At 38.2% G+C, this 23238-nt stretch overlaps 1 protein-coding gene across 1 annotated transcript in view; it reads left to right on the top strand.

Annotated features, from left to right (window-relative positions):
• Prex2 (phosphatidylinositol-3,4,5-trisphosphate dependent Rac exchange factor 2) overlaps positions 1-10983 on the top strand; it is a 275997-nt gene extending 265014 nt beyond the window's left edge. The window contains exons 39-40 of the mRNA XM_027398845.2: positions 3196-3263; positions 9085-10983. Of these exons, the coding sequence (XP_027254646.1) occupies positions 3196-3263; positions 9085-9130 (114 nt within the window). The 3' untranslated portion in view covers positions 9131-10983. The remainder of the gene's footprint in view (positions 1-3195; positions 3264-9084) is intronic.
• The last annotated feature ends 12255 nt before the right edge of the window (positions 10984-23238 follow it).

Genomic DNA, 23238 nt, shown 5'->3' with positions numbered 1-23238 from the left:
AGGAGGAGGAGGAGGAGGAGGAGGATTTGAGGGCCTTGCCAGTTTCTGCAATTTCCCAAAGCCTTCCATCCCTGGGGATACAGTGCTAAGCTCACAATTTCCATTTGGGCTGAATATGACCCTTTTAACTATCTTTCCATTACCGGAGACTGTACCTTTTGTGTCCCCTTTTAAATAGTATGAATTTTAAACTGTAACCCAATAGTAATTAAAGAACCAAGGTAACTTGGTTTTAAATTCCTTTTTTTGTTTAATGCACTGGTTTCCATTGTTCTGATTACAAAATAGAATTGAGCTAGTACAAAAGACATAAGATAAGAAAAATGAAAGTCATCAATTTTACGTATTTTCTGTTACAGTCCTTTGGCCTGCTGCAGCAAAAGCTGACTTGTGTTGAGTTGTTCATCAACAGTGACTTCATTAGATATGCTTTTGTAATTATAATCACTTTATTCATTAAAACTTTACTCAGGCAAACATAAGCATTGTCAACCCCCCTGGGTATTGTTTCCAAGATTTCACTATGGAATGTCAATCCAGTCAATGAAGAAATAGACTGGAGAAGCCAACAAGGGGCTAGCATTTGCAATGTGGATTGCAGGCCCAGTAAGCACATATGCCTTGCAACTTTTGCTTTTGGAATCCAGCGGTAGAAGTTGACTGAGTGCAACTTAAAAGGTCACACAGGAATTAGTTAAGTAAAATTTAGATCCATCAGAAGAAGAATGTGACATTGTTTTCCAGATGACAAGTGACAAACACAGTTGCAAACTGCCATGTGGTTTAGGAAGGACTTGGAGAAGTAGATGCACAAGTTCTGAAACAAACAAACAAACAAACAAGCAAACAAACAAAAAACTCAAAGTAAGCTTGTGAGTTCTCACATGAGAGGTGGGATTTAGGGTAGAAACAAGAACAAAGGGGTGGACGAAGTCTTCTTTGCTTTTCCTGTGTTACTCTTGAAAACATACATGGGGAACTTTGTCAAAGCTCTCTTACAATTAAACCTTACAAACAGAAGGAGCTGGAGTGAGCCTCTCTCAAACATTCAACTAAAGAGTTTATTCTGAGTTGATTCCCTGTGAATTCTTACCTGTAGGTCTGAGTAACCCCAGTCCTCTGTAATATCTTTAATCATTAAAACGAATATGGACATAAAAAATAGAGATAAAGAGATGTTGATTTTACATATCAACTTCACTGCCACAAAGTTAATTACAAGCCTGATATCCACATATAGTATTGATATTTGATATGTAAAATCAAATCAGAATGACTGGAAAGTCAGGCAGATTCTAAACTGTACATTTTTTATCACTTTTTCATCCTCTTTTTTGTTTTATAACTGGGTTGAGAATAGGTAGCTTTTTTCCTCTAATGCTGGTCCCTCAGATCCAAGCTGATTACCCTATAGGGCAGAGAGAGCTGGAAGACACAGTCTATGCTACAGGGCAGAGAGAACTGAAGACTTGATTATCTCTGCCCTGAGAAAGATTGCAGAGCCTGTTTGGGAGTCAGGCTGGTAGTTTGATATCCAGCAGACCAGCCTGCACTGCTTCAGTGAGCAGCTTTCTTTAGGCACTGGGTAGTGTCAGATGGTGAGAAATAGGTGGCTGGTACCCACCCCTCCCTCATGCTCTCTAAGTGATTAGAATGCAAGTCTATTCAGCACCCGATGTGGCTCTTCCTTTAGATGGAGGTTTCTGTCCCACTTGGTCCCACAGCTTTTTTTGTCACAAATAAACACACTGAGGGTTATATTAATTATTAACTGTTTGGCAGTTGGCTTAGGCTTCTTTCTGGCTAGCTCTCTCTTAATTATTAACCCATAACTATTAATCTGTGAATTTATACATGGCCTTATTGGTCTGGAGAATGCCTGGTATCCTATCCTCCCAGTAGCTACATGGCATCTCCTCATCGGTTTCTCTCTGCCTTTTCTCTTCAGAATTCTGGTATCCCTGCCTATACTTCCTGCCTGGCTACTGGCCAATGTTTTATTCACCAGTCAATAGAAGAAACATACATACAGAAGGACATCCCTCACCATCTTCCTCTTTCTCCCTATGAAGGGGAAGCTTTGGCCATTTAAACTGACCCTGGAAGACACAGTGGTTAAACATTTTTCATCTGTATTAGGCTTTGAAGTATTAGAACTACTTTGTTATTGAATTTTGGTGTGGTGGTTGTTTATTTGGTTTTTGAGACAAGGTCTTATTCCTTTGAAATTTCTCTCAACTTTATTTAGGGTGGTATTGGGTGTGCAGTGCTTACTTGGATCATTTCAGAGTTTTGTTTTGTTTTGGCCACACTCCTTTCTCTGTTCCCAGAAGCAAACAGTCACAGCTGGTTCAGTGTAACTAGCTTGCATTAGGAACTAAACAGTGGCTGTAACTTCATTCATGAAACTGACAGGTCACAGGGTCCTTTTTATTGCTGAACAAGATGGTCTTTGTACCATCAACTTTGAGATGAAACTCTTAGTTTTCATAACTCCACATTCATATGGCTTGTATAAAAATTCTTTAGCATATTTAAAAGATTTTTTATAAAACAATATTACATTTAAAATAACTGTCCATCTGAGGAGATGCAGGTATGTCTCCTGTTCTATGAAAGTGTTTGGGCCTATCATGTTAATAGCCTTGGTCATGTCCTATTCTCAAAGTTTAACTTATTAATTGCTTCTGAAGATGAAGATGTAAGATGTGGGGGAAATGGGAGTCTGTTAAACTCACCTTTATATGATTCTAGGCTACAGGATTAATAGAAAGTATTTAGAACCATATAATTTAAGTCATAAAAGCACTGATTTTGAAAACATTCATGTAGGGGAAGCTGTAGCCACGCCTTCTTAGGGGCTGGCTACAAGAGTACCTGAGGGCTTGTGAGGGCGTGGTCAGAGTGAGTAGGGGGACTGCGTTTTCGGTTTCGGTTTCTCTTTGCTTCTTGCTGTACAGACTACCACCGGCTGGCTGGTTCGCTCTGTAAGTAAGGCTTTTCCCTATTAAATACCCTTATATTTCTACCTGACTCCGTATTGGTAATTTCTTACTATACGTTCATATGGTGGTTTCTGTTGTATTACTTATCAGTGTCCTCTGATGCTAAAATGTATTGGAGTAGTGCCTCAACTTGGGTGCTTTGGAATTAACTCAAACATTATTGAACAGAAATGATTTCCCTAACTTACAGGGTGCAAGAGTTCAGAACACAGCTAAGAACTTGGGGGTTAGAGACCGGACTCCTCAATCAGCTCCGAGGTAAGTGTACCCCATCTCTCCTTTACCTGAGGGCTTGCTGGCCTCTGGCAGTGTTGGCTGTGGACCTGCCTAGTTCATGCTCAGTGTCATACTGACACTAATTGAACAAATTTCAACTGGTGAAATCAGTGGTGAAGATTGACAAGGGGCTAATGAATTCTCTCAGAAATAAACAGACATTTTAATTTGAAATTGAATTTAAAAAGAGTCTATGCAAATATGACTCAAAATGCAATTCGTATGTGCCAACTGCCATTCTACCCTTTCCATTGACCCTCGGTGATTGCCATGCCTTTCCCTCTGCCATGGTTGCAAAACTCCTATTTAACTCACAAACCCCAGTTTGGATGTCATGTCTGCTTTGAGTTTTGCTTGAGATGCTCCTTTTGTCAGCTTCCTGGTATCCTGGGTATCACATTATGTTATGCTGCTATAATTATTAGAGGTTTCTCTGTCCAGCCCAAATAGAAGTTCTCAGAAGACATTTTATCAGTGACAACATAAGACATTAAATATCTAAATTCATTTCAAGACCATGTGAATGAATGAAGGAAACAATGAGCTTTTTATTGGTTATATAAACTATTCACAATTTAGTAATTATCATATGAAAGGACTCTACCTTAATGAAAATTATCATAGAAAAATGATTTCCATTTGATTTCCTATGATTAGGGTGAGCAGTCATCTCTCTTGAAGCAGAGCATTGTTAAATAATTTCCCTTACATTTGATCATTGTTATATGTTTGCATTTTAACAACAAGTAGGTATCTCTAGGTCTAACTCAGATAAGATATTCTTTGTCTCTGTTCCCAACACCATTATCAGAGAGAAGATGGCAACTACAGCCTTTTATGAAGTTATACTTCATTTTGAAAAACTTCTTGGGTGGTAAGAGCACTTTCAAAAGGGAAAACATATTTTCCCTCTGAAAAATGGATGAGGCTATCATGTTGTAGCTGCATTTATTTTTAGTGCTGATTCCCAATTCTATGTAATCCTCTAGTCTTGTTAATGTTATACTTCATGGCTGATTAGATTAGAATCTTAAGGCTTTCTATTGCTAGGGAATCATTTCACATGAGCATTCTCTCTAACACCATGAGCAGACATGGTATATTTGTATAATAGACCCACTCAAGTGTTAAAATTCCAATTCAGCTAGAGCCTTTGAACACTAATAAACAGTGAGGTTGGGATAAGACTTCAGCTCCCCAATCAATAAACTAATACTCCGGCTGAACACAAGAAAACAAACTGATGAACTCAAGCCTTTTCTCTATTGGATTATCCTTGAAACACTTGAGATGAAACATAATAAAATGAACCAGCTATAAAACTGACACTTGCCCAAGAGGGTAACAACCTTAAGAGAGAAATAAAAATCATTTCAAATTTTTATTTACTGTTTTATGCATTCTGCAGATATTTATTGGGGAATATAGTATGTGTTACTGTTGCTCCAGGGAGGATAGTAGTCCAGTACAGAAGTGCCTATGGCCCTGAAGGAGCTTCCACTTAAAGAAATGAAATGTGTAACTGGAGACATAACTCAGTGGTAGAGTACTAGCATGTTTGGCTGGAATGCACAAGGGCCAAGATTTGATTCTCAGTAAGGAAGAGACAGGAAAGAGGAGAGGGAGGGAGAGAGGGAAGGAGGGCGGGAGGAGAAGAGGAGGTGAGAAGTCTGTGGAGATGCAGAGAATACAGAGACTCACAGTGCCCTAGGACCCCTTCTGACAAGAACCAGCAATTTCCTCAAATACAGTTAGCTGGAGGACACACTTGGTTCTCAAGGCCAAACTACCCATTGGCAAAGCTGACAAAATATTTCTAGAAAGTTCATTCCTGGAGGTCCAGTGAGGTATCTCTGCCTGAGATTTTATTTGGTTCAAATCTCATAACTGACCTCTATCATAGTATTCCTAACATCCACTTTCTTGCTTTATTATTGTTGTTTTTCACTCAGCAAACATACACACTATATATACTTTCTGTTATCTGGTAGGGCAGGGCTTCTGGTGAAAGCAGAGTGAATTATCCCTCAGCTTCAGTGATTAACTGGCAATGGAGAGTGTTGCCGGAGATGTAGGCAGAAGCCAGACAGGAAGGTACTTACAGGAATAAGGAAGATTTTTCATTTTAACTTGAAAGAACAGTGGCATTCCTCACCTTCATGTCTGGAAATTTTGAATCTTAGAATCTTCTTAGGCAACACTGGGATGGCCCATTAGAGGACAGTAGGGCTGAAGATGGTTTGAAAGGAGATGATGTTAGTATGAAGAATAAAAATAAGAAGACAAACACTTACTAGCCTAATTCATAGCCTTTGGGTGGGAACAGGAGAGGAATTAGTGAAAAAGAACATTCATGAATGACCATGAGAGGTTGACTTGAATAAAAGTGGTTAACAGCTCCTGCTCTTGAGATATTGAGTTCAAAGGGAAAGAGTGTGCACTGGACAAGGATGGTGATCTCAGCTGGTTCACACTGAGATGGAGAAGTAGAAGCAAGCCGGTGCAGATGCCTTTGTTACAGGCTACAGGGCTGTAGTTGAGGCAGAGCTACAGTACTGTGAGTCACATGTCAGTTTAGACGTGAATTTTATTACCTGGTGGGTGGGAAGGAAGAGAATGCTACTATGGGTGACCTTAGTGTGACTAGCAAACAGAGGAACAGGATGGAAGATGAGATTCTGAGAAGCTGAAGACAAACGGGGTGGAGGGTGGTTTTGAAATTTACAAAAGATGAAGTAGCTATGGTTACCACACAGGAAGAGTGAACTTCCTGATTCATGGAATCACTATGTTGCATCATCGAGTACTGAATTTTAATCATTTTTAGATAGATTTGTTATAGGTCCTGGTGCGTGGGTTTCCTGAACATCATTACTCTGCTTTAGCACTTTATGTCTGAAATATGTCAGGAATATCCTTTGATAGAAAGAGATCAAAACAGATAGGAAATCTGTGTGTTCAAGGAGCTTTAGCCTAGCAGGAGAGAGACAAAGCCAAAGCCCTATGTGTACATGTGCCTCTCTCTCTCTCTCTCTCTCTCTCTCTCTCTCTCTCTCTCTCTCTCTCTCTGTGTGTGTGTGTGTGTGTGTGTGTGTGTGTGTGTGTGTGTCTGAGATTCCAATTTCTCATCTTTCAGATGGGGGAATTGCTGAGACACAGTATATTTCAAATAAGGAACCTCTTCCATTTGCCCTGTAGCCCCTGTTAGCACATTTAGGTGGGTAAAGGGCATGGTATAGACAATGAAGTTTGGGGACTCTGATGCAGAAATATAAACCTGACAAGGAAGACAAGGAAGTAGAGCTGGGACAACCTTTGCTCACTCAGGGCCTCTAGTGCCCAGGTGTAGGATAATAGCTTCACATGTTGGGCCAGCAAAAAGCACCACCACCACCACCCCTCCCTACCCAATAACTTAGCTGCCCAAAGCAGAAGGTGCAGCACACTAGCGTCCAACTCCTTACCTATTACATTTTGCTTCCAAAATTCATCCACCTGAACTACATTCCCAGAGCTGTATAGTTTCCATTACAAGTGTGTCTGAACTCAAATAACCCTGAGTCACATCCAAGAAGCCTCACAGAAGCTGAAGCTTCCCAGCTCTGCAGTAGACAGAGCTATTATTGCATTTGGTGACTACAGGGAATAACCTTTGCTCCCATTTGCAAGGCAGATGTTTCCAAGACTCATCTCTCTGCTTGTGCCCAGTATGACCAATGGTCATACTGGCCACAAACATGCAGAGAAAGGTAATGGAATGTGGTAGGTAGGACATCCTCCACCAGCCCTCCCATCTCTGTTCTACCTGCTCTCAGGTCTCTGGACTTTATCACTCACTAGGCAGAACTGCCATGGAAACAGGAGGATAGAAATTGAGAAAGAAAAGAACCTTCTGATTGTTCTGCTTTCCTAGCCCCAGGAGGCATTTTGAAGCAGCATCTTGTATTCCAGCTGCAGAAAAATCTTCAGACTACATCATCCCAATTTAATGTGTTCTTTTCTCTGGGAAGGACAAAATAAGCTTTTCCACATTCCCCTCCTCTGTGTGGATAACCTTGGGGCATAAGCCACCTTTCAGGCATGAAGTACTTTTGGCAAACCTCCAAAGATAGTAACTTCTGGTTTCCAGACTGATAAAGTTCATTTTATTAACCAGACTTACAACTTGGTATTAAATCATCCTCATTTTTCTCCACTGGTTTAGAATTTGCATGGTTTTATGTGTCTCAGGGAGAGGAAATTGATAGTTTGCTAAAGTGACTAACAACGTTTTTAAGCTGTGTTCAACTTACTGTGCAAAAGGAGTCAATTTCCTTGGCGACACCTATTTGAATCACTTTCAAAGAGCTGTAACATTGAAGTGTTGATTCTTGGAGTGTAGCTTAGCTGTGGAGCACACGTTTAGTAAACATGAAAGCCCTCAGTTCAATCCTTAGCACCCATACACACCCCTGACAACAAGAGTGTGCCCGTGTGCATGCGCACACACACAGACACATACACACAAAATTTGGGTTCTGCATTTGAGATACTAGCCTAATGTACAAAGTAGGACACTGTAGTCTATTCTTCTTAAGGAGAACAGGTATAGTCCAACACTCAAGCACCTTAACTCAGGCTCTAGATCAGTGGTCCTCCACCCATGGGTCACAACCCCTTTTGGGGGTCACACATCATATATACTGCATATCAGATATTTACATTACAATTCATAACATCAATAAAATTATATTTATAAAGTAGCAATGAAATAATTTTATGGTTCGGGATCACCACAACATGAGGAAATGTATTAAAGGGTTGAAGCATTAGGAAGGTTGAGATCCACTGCTCTAGATGAACTTGCATGTGGCCTTGAGGCCACTAGCATTATCTGGCAGCATTTTGTTCCCTTTTGCTTCGGTTCTAGAGTTAGTACTTAGTCACTCTGGCCAACTTGTATAAAACTATTATTATTATGTTCTCCTGAGCTGTGTGTTGCTGCAGTATGGTCTCAAACAACTAGGCCTGGCTGTGCAGGTGCATGTCCCAGCTTCTCCACAAGCAACATAAATTCTTTGAACCTAGAAATAGATCCTACCAACAGGTGATTGATGGCCGGCTATGGATGGCCAGTCATAGATCCTTAGAAAAGCCCAGGTAATGAACTGTGTCTTGAGATTGAGGCTTCAGGAAGTTGTCACATCAGCAATCCACAGCCAGCCTCTGCTCCACAGGGATAGTGAAAATGATGGAAATTTATAAAAAGTATAAGAAAACCTGTAGATCCCCATGAGATAGAGACCACATCACTGTAAGATATCTGTGGTGGACAAGGTGCTAACTATCATAATGACAACACCTCCTGGCATTCAGGGCATAGATTTTACTATCAACAAAGGAAACAGACATCCTGAAGCAGAGCACAGCTTTTAAAACATTAGTTCTCAACCTATAAGTCATGACCCCTTTGGAGATCACATATCAGATATACTGCATATCAGATATTTACATTACAATTCATAACAGTAGCAAAATTATAATTAGGAAGTAGCAAAGAAATAATTTTATGGATCAGGGTAAAAGGAAAGTATTGTTTAATGAGCAGCCTTCTAAATGTGCTCAACAAGATGGAAGCATTTTCTAAATCACAGCTCAAAAACTTTGGATCAAGCTGATTCATAGGCTATTTTCCATAGAACAGTCAATGTGGTAATGGCTGATGGAGCCAAGAAATGATTTAATGTATTTGTTCTGCCAATAAAAACACTCTGGTAAGGGTGGTGTACTAAGTGATTGTCCTACTGCTTTGTGTCTTTTCTAGGCTGTACAAGCTGTGTGAGCCACCACCCCCGGCTGGAGAAGAATAAGCATTCCCAAGAGCCAGCCAGGCAGAAGCTTCCAAATGCTGACCAAGTTGCCATTCTCCACTGAAGATAAAGAGATGCATATTTAAGATGTAAACCCTTCCCCCTGGTGTAAATAACTGATGTTTGGTTTCCCATTGAATATTTATGTTGGAACTAGCAGTTCATTCAAACAGTTGAACCTCACATTCTATATATTGACATTATGGATTCATATTAGCGCAAAACTCACTGCTGGAATTTATAGGAAAAATATGCAGAGATAAAGGATTAACTATTTTGGTTCCTTTCTCATTCATTAATTATTATATTTTTTTAACTTCCCCACTGGGCACATGTAATACTTGGTAGTTTTTCTTGATGAAGTCTGTCACTGAAAATGATGGCCACACTCTGGAAGACATCATACAGAAATGTTATGTACAGTGGAGATTGGAAGGCACAGGTTTCCATCTCTCACCTGTACCACACAGAAGTGCGCATGTGTGAGGTAAGAAAGTACACACCTCTGTTTCTTCTAAGGCGTCTTGGTAGTGAAGAGAGATGCGAGGTCCTGACAAGACTTCTTCACTGTCATCGAGGATACTCTGCCGGTGTAAACATTCCAGCAGGCAGATGCTCTGTTTGATCTCTGCACGGAACCATGAATACTGGGTGATGTACTATTGATGGCTGCAGGTGGGGAGTTGCCAGGATTGAGGAAGTGAGAGGAGTGAGTGAGGAAGAAAAAAGCCTATTTGAAAACTCAGCCTTGAACTAAGAGAGTCTTCCTGTGAGATGTCAGACCCTTAAAATAATACACCATCAAGAGTGTTTTTCTATAAAATTATATGTATAAGATGTGAAAATAGATTTATATGCTGTACTTTAAAGGGCCTTTAGGGAAGAACCTTGACAATTTATGCAAACAAGGTATAGACTGTATTCATTCTAAAGGATATGTAATGTTTATCACTTTGTGTTGCTGTACTAATATTGTTTTTTAGCACCGTGAATAGTTTAATACTGGTTTTAAATATATAATTTTAAAAATAATTAAACATGATCACTGTGACTATGGCAGAGTTGTGCTTTGTTTAATGATATGGATAAACCGTGCCTTTAGGTGATATTATCATTGTACAAATGTCATGGGATACACTTACATAAGCTGAGAAGACTATGGCCTCATTAGATGGCATGGCCTATGGAACTATCTCCTGTAGGCTCTCCATCACTGACCCAAAGGCCACTATGCAGCACAGGACTGTGCATGGATGTAGGCTAAGCACAAGGAATCCTTATCTTAACTACAGTCTTGGCAAACTGTAATACGGTTTTACTTTATAAATTTCATAATGACTTTCAGATTATCACTAAGAGCCATCTTTACTGCTTGTGATATATTTAACTAAAGAATATGTTCCAAAGGTATGGAATATATCTATCTTACTAGTTAAGGTGAAAATTAATGGGTACAGAGCACCTAATATTTTTTCAATAAATTTGTATATGACTAACTGAGGGAAATCAACATTAGTTGCTTTAGTATTTTGAAATTAGTAATGATAGGATCAACATTTGCAAACTTATATGGCATACATCCATAACTTTCAGATAATCATCATTCTTGCTACCATCAGCACACAACACTGAAGCTCTGGTCATTCAAACTGTCATCTGCTGAAAGACTTAAGAGTGAGAACTGACTGACTCACAGACCCAACATGTTGCTTTACTGTTCTTCACTCTTTATCCTGGAAGTAAGCCTCCATAGAGCACAAAAGGGCTAAGAAGCAGAGTTATGTCTCATGGAGCATATTATCGGCTGGGTGGATTTTATAAATTACTGTATTCTAAAGATCCACTCTATGTAACAGAATGTGATCAATGATATTTTTGGAGTTAAACATTATCTTTGGATACAGCATTTACTAACTTCAAGATTTATAATGACATCAGTCAATCATTGTAATTTTTTGTGTAATAAAATTATGGCCACCATGGTTTAGTGTATACTATATGGCACCTCTAGTTGCCTAGCCCACATTTTACTGTTCCTTCTTCACATAGCCTTGTAGATGAAAGATGGCCTTGTTTTATTACTCACACTCCATAGCTAAGCTAAAGCAGAGACTAATACAGTGACTTGCACAAGTTCCCATGGTGAACACACAGCGGTCAAAGGTTAACCTGGGAAACCTATCTTCTGTATGCATTGTTCCCCTTTATTTATTTGAGAACCATTATAATATTACAATTATTTTCTTACTAAAGCTGGGGCTTTATGATGTGCATTGTCATTTAATTATACAAATTATGTTTCAAAAATCAAGTGAGAATTTGAAAAATGCCTTTAATGTATGAGAACATCTCCTTGGCATTTCCCATTCATAACGGAGGAGCCTACACATGTATTGCAAGCCAGGAGTAGGATATCATATAAAACTTGACTATAATTCCAAACTGATTATCAGTTAAAAATCTCTTATAGATGCGTGATCATTTTTCAATGCCATAATATATACCTCCTTTTGACATTGGATTTTTAGTAGGCCTTGGGATTTTAGGACACACTTGCTTTAATGTTGCACTCGCCTCTGTAACTGGTGTTTATTGACAAGCTACTGAAAAAGCCTGCTTAACTGTTCTTCCAACATAGACTACTGTCTAACTATAGAGAGATTTCAGATCTTATCATATCTACTATCTTAAAGGCTTTTCCGATTGGTTTCTAGCATTACAAAGTTTGATTTTGTAAAAATATGAAGAATTGAAGACTCAAAATATATCTATTTCTTACTTAGACAGAAGGTGAGAATTTCTGTTCCAGATTTATTCAACAGGATGCTGAGTTTCTGGTAGATGCACTGCTGTCCTATAAATCAGCATTCAATATGGAGGCTCAAGCTGTTTTCTTTCCCTTTAACACATGTTTTCCTAGGGTCTTAAATCCACTGTGTATTGTGACCACTCATCTTGCAACAAGGTGTTCATTTAAAAAGGAAGATAGATCTATGGTTTGGAATGTGACTCAGTGACTCTAGCATTTGCCTAACACACGGGTAGCCATATGTTAAGCTATGTTGGCTCTCTTTTAAGTCAGTGGTGGCTCACACCTGAAATACAAGTACTCAGAGGAGACTGATGCAGTAGGATTGCCAGAAGTTCTAGGCCGGCCTGAGCTGTGGAGTGAATGTGAGGCCAGTCTTAACTACAGTGTGAGACATTGCCTACGAAGGACAAAGATGCTATAGTGCATGTGACATGGGAATTGGCACTATTTCTGACAGTATTGCTTTTAACTTTGAATAGTTCAGAATGAAATGAGGTTGACCCCATGCTAACTTTAACAGTGAAGAAAATCAATGAGAAACAAATCCCAGGGTAAGTATTAGCTAACTTTAGGCAAACAAAATCCTCAAGGAGGTATTAGCTAATTTAAACAAACAATGTCCTGCCATAGGCACATAGATTTTATAGGCAACATATGTATTTACTGTTTTTGGAAGTTTTAGATTGAGACTAAATTATTCCATGTGATTAAAGCAAATACATTTCTATCTCAAACAGCCAAGGGTTCTTACAGGAGTCTAAGCAGCTGTAGTCCTGTGTGATATAATTCCACATACCTTAGCAGGTGTTTTCTTACTCATTTGTGTTTTTTACAAAACCACAATGTTAAAATTTCAAATGAATAACCTTGCTTTAAGTCATTTATCCTTTAAAAAATCTTAAAGTAGTTCCAGACTCTTCACACAAGTGGTATTAAAACTAAACTATTAAAGTTTAGTCTTTGACTGATTGTTTCTGAATTTTGGGAACTTCAGTTTCTTAAGGTTTTGTTTTTATGTGAATTTTCCTTCTAGCCTGTACTTTAATGACATTTCCTTAGCCAGTTATTATTTCATTAACATGCATATGCATTAGCATGTATTTGTGTGTAAACATATATTAACCAGTGTTCACAAATAATCCACTTATCCTCTGTGAGGGCAAAAGATTCTGAAATAGTTTAAGATGACCTAAGTTTCAGTTAAGTAAAATACACCATACTTTTGTGTGTTTGGAGTTCTAGGAAAGAATGAAAAACTTTACTCTGAAGAACAAGATGGGGAAATATAAGAAGCATCTTTGCCAAGAATGGCCGTAGTATAGTAATGTTACAAATGGCCACCATTTTCCTAAGTGCTGCAATGCATGGTGGTCATAATGGTTAATCTTTGGCTTCAGAATCCTTTGCTACTTTGATTTGACTTTGTTGGTATTGTTAGCATTTATGTTGCCAAGTACCACCTGGCCTGAATGGAGATCTATTAAAGTACAGTCAGTCTATTCTATGCATCTCTTGATTTTGACCTAGGTTCCTGAAGTATACTAAGTCAGCTAAACAATATACAGAATATATATATATATATATATATATATATATATATATGTGTGTGTGTGTGTGTGTGTGTCCTTATTTATCATATATCAACTACTTTTTTATTTTGTGAAAATTAATTACAAAAATTAGATATGGGTGTCTTATTTGTATGAAATATGGAAGAAATAGAATTTATGAATGGATGGTATGATGTCTACTGTAGATACCAGTGTTGTCTAGCTGTCAGGTGTCTTCTATTTGCTGTGTTATCTTGCTATTTGTGTGAGCCAGCTTTTTTTCTTTTACTTTCATGTTTTTTTTTTCTTTGTTCATTTTTTGGTCATCAATGTGACAAATTATCTGAGATAATTGACTTACAAAGAGGAATGGTTTATTTTGACTCAAAGAGTTGGAGGTTCTAGTACAAGTTTGTCCTGTGCAGGGGGTCTATGGTGAGTAACAACTCATGGAAGGAGAGGATAGCAGAACAAAGCAACTTTGCTCACTAACCAAGTCACAAAGCTGAGAAAGAAATTTGAGTCCCACAGTCCTTCAAAGGCAGGCTTCCACAGACACAGGGACTTCCCCTTAGCCGCCACCTCCCAAGAGCACCAGTCTGGGAATCAAGCCTTTAATACAGGGACCTCTGGGAGACATGCCAGGGTCCAAGCTGAATTATTATCCAGTCAATCTTAAATCTATGTGACTGGTCTACCATTGAGAAATAGCTCAGTGGACATAACTGCTAAATTTTTAAATGATAGTTACTAGAAATACTGGTAATACCAGAAATGACAAAGATTGGGTTATTAATTTTTACATACAAACAATAATTACTATTATCCACTCATATAGTCATTCAACAAATGTTTTATTAAGTACCAATCAGAGTTGAATGTATTGGATGTATTTAATTAAAAAAATCTCACAGGGTCCCTATAGTCCTATATATACAAGAGTCACTTGTATCTTTTACTTAAAAGTATATTACTCATAGGTAAATCTATTCTAATACCATGTGTGTATTATATACTATACAGTCAAGAACACTAAGTTGTTGAAATATTTAGAAAACATACATTTAAATTTAAATGTCTAATGCCTCAAGCAAATTTATTAGTTTCAGAGGAATATATATTTTTGTAACTGCAAATATATGAGCAGACCATAGCTTTTGCTTAGAAATATTTTTGTAAGCACTCATTTACACAGTATTCATTTTTTAATAGTAAAATATCAAACTGGTTCTCTAAAAGTAACTTGTTTTGAATATATTTAATATTATGTAACATCCAAAATTCATTGATAAGTTTCATCTAAATGTTCTATTATCCTTATTTTTCCTTTGTAAAATACCCATGTAACATAGTTTTGATCATTCCATATTTTGTGTATGGTTAAATTTGTTAAAGTTCATTATGTATTTTATATCATTTATTTGCTCCCATAAAAGATTGGAATAATAATGTATGATAAATGTCAATAATAAAGTGAATTATAGTATGAGTTTTAATTTGACTATTTCCTATTATATTCTTACATATTTGGAAGGCAGAAAAATGAAACTAAAATGTTCAACCTTTAAAAGCTGACCAGCTCAGGAGACTCTTGACCCAGGCATGACACAAATCTACCATGGTAACTGCCGGAAAAGGGACAGACAGAGACATTTATTTAATATGGCTCACAATGTAGCAACACTCTATTAAAAAAAAATGCTTGTGGAGTCTCTGAATTAACCAGCCAGTTTCTCAAGGTTTTTGTTCTTAATATCCATGAGTTGTGGTCATCCTAGTTGTTAAAGGTGTTACAAATGCAGTAATTCCCACAAGTCACTTAAGGTGACGTATTTTTTCACACAAGCCAAGGAGCTATCTATTAACAAGAGAAGTACACAATAATGCAAAGCTTGTGTACTGTGGAATTTAGATTCAATCCACATCAATTTAGGAGCTGCCTACAGATCACTTATCCACTATTGACTAAACTGGACATAAGGAGATAGGCACACATAGATGACTATTGGTCTTACAGATTTTTTGGTCTTAAGAGAGGAAACATTGATATCAAAGATTTGAAGAGAAAAGGTAAGGTAAGGAAAGGTGGTGAGCTTGGAGGATGAATAAGAGGAATAACAGAAGCAGCCACATACCAGAAGCAGGTTCCCTGCTCTGTGATGGAGACATACCAGGCAGGTTTGTGGGATGGTGAGCATTTGACACCGGACAGGATAAAGGTTTGTGGATGTGATTAGAAAGAGGTACAGACAGAGATTTAAATTGGCTCTGGCAACATGGGTTTGATTGCCATGTTGAACTTCCTAGATAGTGCCAGGGTATTAGGAGCTGAGTAACTGAGATACACAGTTAATGACTGCTGTGAAACTATGAATGCCGAATGGTGCATTTGAAGAGTACACATGCTACTGATTGTGTTAGCTGGCTTAGAAATGTCAAAATCAAAATGATTAAGGCTAGGTGGATCTCTGTGAGTTCGAGACCAGCCTGGTCTACAAGCGCTAGCTCCAGGACAGCCTCCAAAACCACAGAGAAACCCTGTCTCGGAAAAAAAAAAAAAAAAGAAAAAAAAAAAAGAAAAAGAAATTGGTAATTGGATTTCAAGTGTTTGGACGCTGCTGGTGTACACTAAGATAACACATTTAATATAGTTTTTAAAAGTGAGAAGATAGAAGCAGCAAACATAAGCTATTTGTTTTGGAAAAACATGAAAAACATCTGTGTTCCAGAAGATCTCCTCACTTCTTTCCCTTTTTCTTCCCCCCCCCCCCTCTCTCTCTCTCTCTCTCTCTCACACACACACACACACACACACCTTGTGAGGGTAATGGGTTTAAGAGCCAGAGATGCTGTGGACCTTGGGGCAGCCCATGCTTGGGAGGTTGCCACAGGAATATAGTATGGTCAAGGTCTACCTGGGCTCCATAATGAGTTCAAGGCCAGCCCAGAACACACAGTGAGACATTCACTCAAAAACAAAACAAGAAGGAAAACAAAAGAACTACAAAATAAAGCACTTTTAGAGAAAAGAGAAAAGAAAGGAAAGGGAGAGAAAGAACAAGTCTATCAGGTTTCCTTACAGCCCTTGAAGAACATTTTTCACAATGATCTAGAGGACTAGCAGCAACTGTGACTGGAAAGAAATGCTCTATGCAGTGTGTCTCATAAGAGAAGACAGAACAGACTCATGGAAGAGTTGTTCCTTGTTCCTTGGGATACAAATATTCCTCAAAACAATGTGGGGAAATAGCCTAGAAACTTCATACATTGGAATTAAAAGTAGTGAACACATGAGCAGGAAATAGTGGCATCTTAACCTGCTGGGGTGTTGTTCATACCCACAGAAGGAAGAAGTGGCAGTGATAATGCCTTTGCTAAAAGTGGGCTGTGATCTTCTTATCCTGTCAAGCTTCACAAGTTTGCACAAGTACGGCCAGGTAGAGCTGGTCAATGAAGCAATGACAATGTCTTCTCCCATTTGGAGCACATCAGCCACATAGTATGATAACATGTTGGATTTAAGATACTTTAATGTGTAAAAACTTGGATCCAATTTGCCAAGATTTCCAGACTCATTATCCATGTTTGATGCCCATGACCAGGGTGCCATGAGTTAAATGCTCTGAAGGAAAAAGACCACTTTTACTTTTACAACTAGAATTCAAAAGACATTGGCTCAGTGTGGGGCTCTGCTGTCTGCCATTGTCCATTTAAAGATGAGCTGAATATGGTGTCGTAAACAGGACCACACTCACTGTTAATGGAATTGAAGTACATGGAAGTCTCAGGTCCAGACAGTGCAAACTCTGAAAGTCATGCACTTTACAGTCTCAGCCCTTGACTTGCCACATTGCTCTATTTTAGTAGAAGTCTGTAAATTCCTTGCCAAAAAAGTGATAAAATATGTCATCTGGGATCTGTGGGTTCCAAGTTAAGGCAGAAGTCACCACATGATATAATGGAGTGTTCGGTTGAGGACACTTTAATTCTGAGGGATGCAGACACAGTATAAATAACGGGCACTGAATGACTAAAGGCTGTGGAATGGATTGCCAGGAAGCACCAAGCCTACTAAGAACTGCTGCTTCCCATACCTTGTCTTACTGTTGAAAATGTTTCCCCAGATGTTAGACACATGAGTGTATATTACCTGGCTTTAGCGATAAGAGATCTGGAAGCTGGGGGCAAACAGAGGAGAGTAGTAGCCTTGATGAATACAGGTTTGGTACATTCTCTGAAATGTGTATCTGAATTGTATAAAGCATTATTTGGAATCTTAACCGGGGTACAGTTTTCCTCATTCTTTTATTGAGGTGAGATTCTGAACATAAACATTTTAAAACCTCAAATTCGGTGGCATTTAATGCATTCACAGCAATGTGTCATCATCATTTTTATCTAGTTCCCCAAAACTCACCTCACCCTGAAAAGGGCTGGGTTTTGTGTTTGTTGTTAAATTTACTTGGAGACAATTGTGTATTAGCACTTTTAATGAGAGCACCAAGCTACATTATTAAGAAAGGATAGTCTTCCTCTGGTGGAGATGATGGGGCAATTAAATATCTATAGGCACAGAAATGAACTTCTAGACATTGCATCTGACATAGAAAAACATCTGGAATAGACAGTGGGTTTAGATTAAAAGTTAACATAAAACTTTCAGGAAAACAAGCCATAAAAGAAAGTTTGCGCCACCTTTAATCCCAGCACTCGTGAGGCAGAGGCAGGTGGATCTCTGTGAGTTCGAGGCCAGGCTGGTCTACAAGATCTAGTTCCAGGTCAGCCTCCAAAGCCACAGGGAAACCCTGTCTCGAAAAACATAAACAAAACAAACAAACAAAAAAAAAGAGAGAGAGAAAGTTTACAAGATCTCTGGCCAGACAGTTTTCAGACTTGACACAAAATTCATACTCCATTAATAAAAAGTTAATCTATAGGATTGTAGGGGATGCTGTAGCCACACCTGCTTAGGGGCTGGCTACAGGTGTGCTTGACCATGCCAGCGAGGGTGTGGTCAGGGTGACGTAGGGAAAGTTTAAGAGTGAGGGACACTTACCTGGCGGACCCTGCTTTCGCTTTCATCTTCTGCTTGCTGTACTTATGGCTGCCCCTCGGACTGGCTAGGTGGTTCTGTAAGTAAGGCTTTTCCCTATTAAATTTCCTTGTAATTTTACCTGGGTCCGTATTGGTAATTTCCCACATTATAGGATCTTACCTAAATTTAGAAATTTTCCTATTTTAAAGCTTACATGCACAATGGAAAAAACAAAGTGGAAGGAATAGCTGCAAACTACTGATCGCACACGTTATGAATGCCTTCCATACATCATGTAAAGGATCTGAAAATGATACAGTAGATTGGTACTGGAAGATTCCATATGTATGGCACTCTTCAATTGTCAACATTCAGGGAGAAAGAACGTGAATCAGATGATGAAGGACTCAGGTGTGGCCACGTGATAGTGATGAAATGTTCTGCATGGTTATGGTGATGGCCCTGGACAGCACTGTCAGCACTCTGTCTGGGAAACTGCACCTTTTAGAGAAAATGGGAGTGGGCAGAAGCTCGCTGTTCATTTCCAGCAGCTGCACATGGAGCTGCAATCATCTTAAAACAATTTCACATAAAAATACACAGTGTAGGTTTGGAGATCTTGCTCAGTAATAGGACATGCTCAGTACATATGCACACACAGACACTGACACAGACATAAATACACACACACACACACACACAGAGAGAGAGAGAGAGAGAGAGAGAGAGAGAGAGAGAGAGAGACAGACAGACAGACAGACACAGACACACAGACACACAGACACACAGACACACATGCACACATCTCTAAATATTCAGTTTAAAGACAGATTTATTAATAAGGGAGTAAGTCCCTAAAATAAATATAACATTTTAAGGATAAATAGAATCAAATAAACATTGTGGTTGCTTTTAAAATTTTATTTCTGCTTACTAACATTCATGCATCGTTAAGAGTCATTTGCTCAAATTGAGTGCCCACTATATGAAGACTTTTTGGAATGTGTTATCCTGTTGGGTCCCAGGGAACTCATATTTCAGACAGGACCAGGCATAATCATATTGTAGCCTAATTAAGACTCCCAGTCCAGAGCTGAATAGCACTTCGGCATGGGAAAGTTAATTCTTTCAGCTTCATATTTCCCGAGCTATAAAATTATAGTAATAGTCCACTTAACTTTATTGAAATACACATGCATTAAATATGATAATAGAAGCAAAAATTTAGCACTAAGCCTGGCACTAGATGTGCCATATAATGTTCACAAGATAACAAAAAAATAAATGTTATTTCGAGGTTGAAGTAAATTGAGTGACATCCTACTCTCCAGAGGGAGTTTCTTCAGTCTGAAAGCTTGTTTAAGAGGTTGAGAGACTTTAGTCTGGAAGCATGAGATGCTGTGAGAAGAAGCTGGAGGTTATCTTGGAGGCAGGATAAACCTTTGCAAACTAAGCCAGAGAACAAATGAAATTATCAGATTGCTTATATTCATAGCAGTTAAGACTATTGCAAAAAAACACAAAAAAAACAAAAACAAAAACAAAAAAACAAGCAGCATTTGTTAGAGTGGGATTCTCAGACCAACATTATCAAAATCCCTTGAAGAATTACCCTTGAGGATTTCATTTAATAAGTTTTCCAGATGCATTTATGTGGTCTTTTAAGAACAAACATTCATTCTAGTGCTTGTGAATTGCTTATCTAAAACATAAAACTCTTATTAAAATTCTTAAATGAAAGTATCTGAGAAGATAAAGGATGAGGAAATGTTTTGACAAAGATTTACACGATAAATTAATGAGATCTAATCTGCAGGATGTGAAAAGTAAATTGTAGGGATGTTGCTTGTGATTTGGGATGTTGCAAAGTGGCTTGGATAGTTGGTACCATAATGAATGAGGCAGGATTAAATTGTAAAGAAAACACATCTGTGATTTGTCTACATGTGAATTTGAAAATATCCAGATAGGCGCAAGGCTTCCTATGGGGGAGTCAACAAAGTCTGGCTCATCATGTTGAGGCAGGACCAAGTTTCTCTCTCCATATCAAGGCTGAGCAATGTATCCTTCGATAGGTAATAGGCTCCAAAAAGTCAGTTCATGCTCTAGGGATAAATCCTGGTCCCACTGCCACTGGCCCCACAGACTGTTCAAGCACAGAACTGTCACCTACATTCAGAAAGCCTAGTTCAGTCCCGTGCAGGTTCCCCAGTTATCTGTACAGAGGCAGTTAGCTCCTACTAGCTCAGGTCAGCTGCCTCTGTAGGTTTCTCCATTATGACCTCAACCCCTTTGCTCATATAATCCCTCCTTCCTCTCTTTGACTGGACTCTAGGAGCTGGACCCCGTGTTTAGCTGGAGATCTCTGCATCTGCTTCCTCCAGTTTCTGGATAAAGGTTCTATGGGGGAATGGGGGGATGAGAGGAGGGGATGGAAAACTGTGATTGCTATGTAAAATAAAAATAACTTTAAATATTTTTTAATTTACAGTGGGAAGCTATAAAAATCAACATCACTAGTAATAAAAGAAATTGAAATTAAAAAAAGAAAATATCAAGATAAAAGTAGCCATGAGTCTTAAGGAAAAATACCCTGGATTTTAAGTAAACATGAGAACTAAAGCACCATAAAGTGTATGACAATAGTTGAAGCATTGATGAGAGGCACCTGGAATTAGAACACTGTACAGATGAAGAGTGTACCTGAAGGGACTAACATTTAAACAAAACAAAAGACCATGAATAAAGTGCAGAACAGGTATTTGAAGTTCTGGGGAGGAGAGATGGTTAATTATATCAACTTGAAAGTTGAGAAAGTTAAATTCAAAAGGGAATCAAATTATTGACTAAATTATTAAGTAGATATGTAAAGAACAAATGATGTTTAGCCTTTGAACTATTCATTCATTTTACTTATTTATATACTTTGAGGGTTTGTTCCATTTCAGTTGTAAAGTTTTACATGCATGTTTTAGGATAAAGTACTTTAATTTTAGTTTCCATTGTGCATATTCATTGTACTGTACTTGGCATTGTGTTATATAGAAAATATTTACACAAGAATACATGAAATAGAGTTGGTTCTTTGAAGAGACACAAAAGATCAATAAACCCTTAGCTGAACACACAAAAAGAAATAAAAAGAGAAAGGATCTACATTAGTGAAATAGAGATGAAAAGGTAGCCATTTCAATGGACACAAATGAAATTCAGTAATCCCCTAGGACATATCTTTTAAACAATATTGCACTTAATAGGAAAATCTAGCTGAAATGGACAAATTCTAAGGCCTGCCAAAATCAACCCAAGATGAGATAAACAATTTGAACAGATCTATAACAGGCAAGAATATTTGTAGAAATAAAAACTCTCCTAACAAAAAAAAGTTTAGCCCCATATGGGTTATGTGCTCAATTCAATCAGAATTTAAGGAGGACCTAATAAACTATTCTATAGAATAGGAAAGATTGCTGCAAAGCCCTGTTCACAAAACTCATATCATCCTAACACCTAAATAAGGTGATACAACAGAAAACCATAAACCAATTTCCATGAGGATCTTACACGCAAAAATTCTCTATAAAATGGTTGCAAATCAAATCAAATTCAAGAACACACTAAGATGCTCATTTATCTGGTTGACCTTCCAGAGATTCAGGGATATGCAACATATGCAAGTCTATAATGCAGTACATCATATAAATGAACTCAAGAACAGAAATCACATGTTCATCTCAACTGACGAAGGAATGGCCTTTGACAAAATCTACATCTCTTCATGATAAAAGCTTTGAAGAAAATGGAAGAGACAGGGATCAACATGATCAGCACTACATATAGCTGTTGAGTCTGGGAGTTGCACAAATATTGATGATGAAGCCACCAAAGTTAGATGAGCAGAAACAACTTTATACTGCATGTCCAAAATCTAACTAGTTAGGGGCATGGGCAGATATCTGGCTCTGTGACCCCCAAGAAGGGATCATAAGTGTCTTTTTATAGCAAAAGACCATATGCAGGGTGGTGAGTTCGTTCCTGGGGTCAGGATTTACAGTCTCCAGAAAGCACATCCCAGAGTCTGGATGTACAACCTCTGGTTGCAGGGTATTAGTTCAAGAAGTTTGCATAGCAATGGTCTTTTTTAACTGCCTTTCCTGTATCAGGAGAAAATGAAGGGCAAAGGGTCGGGTAGCTTGTTTAAAGCAACTATCAACCCCAATACCACTAGGATATGAGTATAGGCTATAGGCATGCAATTTTTCAAATTCCTGGGCTCTTCAATGGCAACCTGTGGTCAATGTCACACTAACTAGAGGAAACGTATTTCCACTAAATTAGGAAGAAGAAGGAATCTACTTTCTTCACTGTTATTTAATGCAGTGTCTCAAGTTTTTGCTACAGCATTAAGGCAATAGAAGTAAAAGTGATACAAATAGGAAAGGAAGAAGTAAAAACATTCTTATTTGCAGAAGAAATGATTCTACTTAAAGAGATACTAAAGATTACACCAGAGAACTCTTATATCTGGTAAATACTTTTAGCAAAGTGGCAGAATAAAAAAAGTGACACAAAATCAGTTACTTCTCTATGTATAAATGATAAATGCACTGAAAAGGAAATAATGGAAACCATCCAATTCAAAGTTGCTTCAAAATTAGGTAAATAAAATACCCTATAATGAATCTAGCAAAAGAATTGAGAGATCTCTACA

The sequence above is a fragment of the Cricetulus griseus genome, chromosome 2, assembly GCF_003668045.3.
Source record: "Cricetulus griseus strain 17A/GY chromosome 2, alternate assembly CriGri-PICRH-1.0, whole genome shotgun sequence".
In the NCBI taxonomy this organism is placed as follows: Eukaryota; Metazoa; Chordata; class Mammalia; order Rodentia; family Cricetidae; genus Cricetulus; species Cricetulus griseus.
This window is presented reverse-complemented; position numbering and strand designations above follow the sequence as displayed.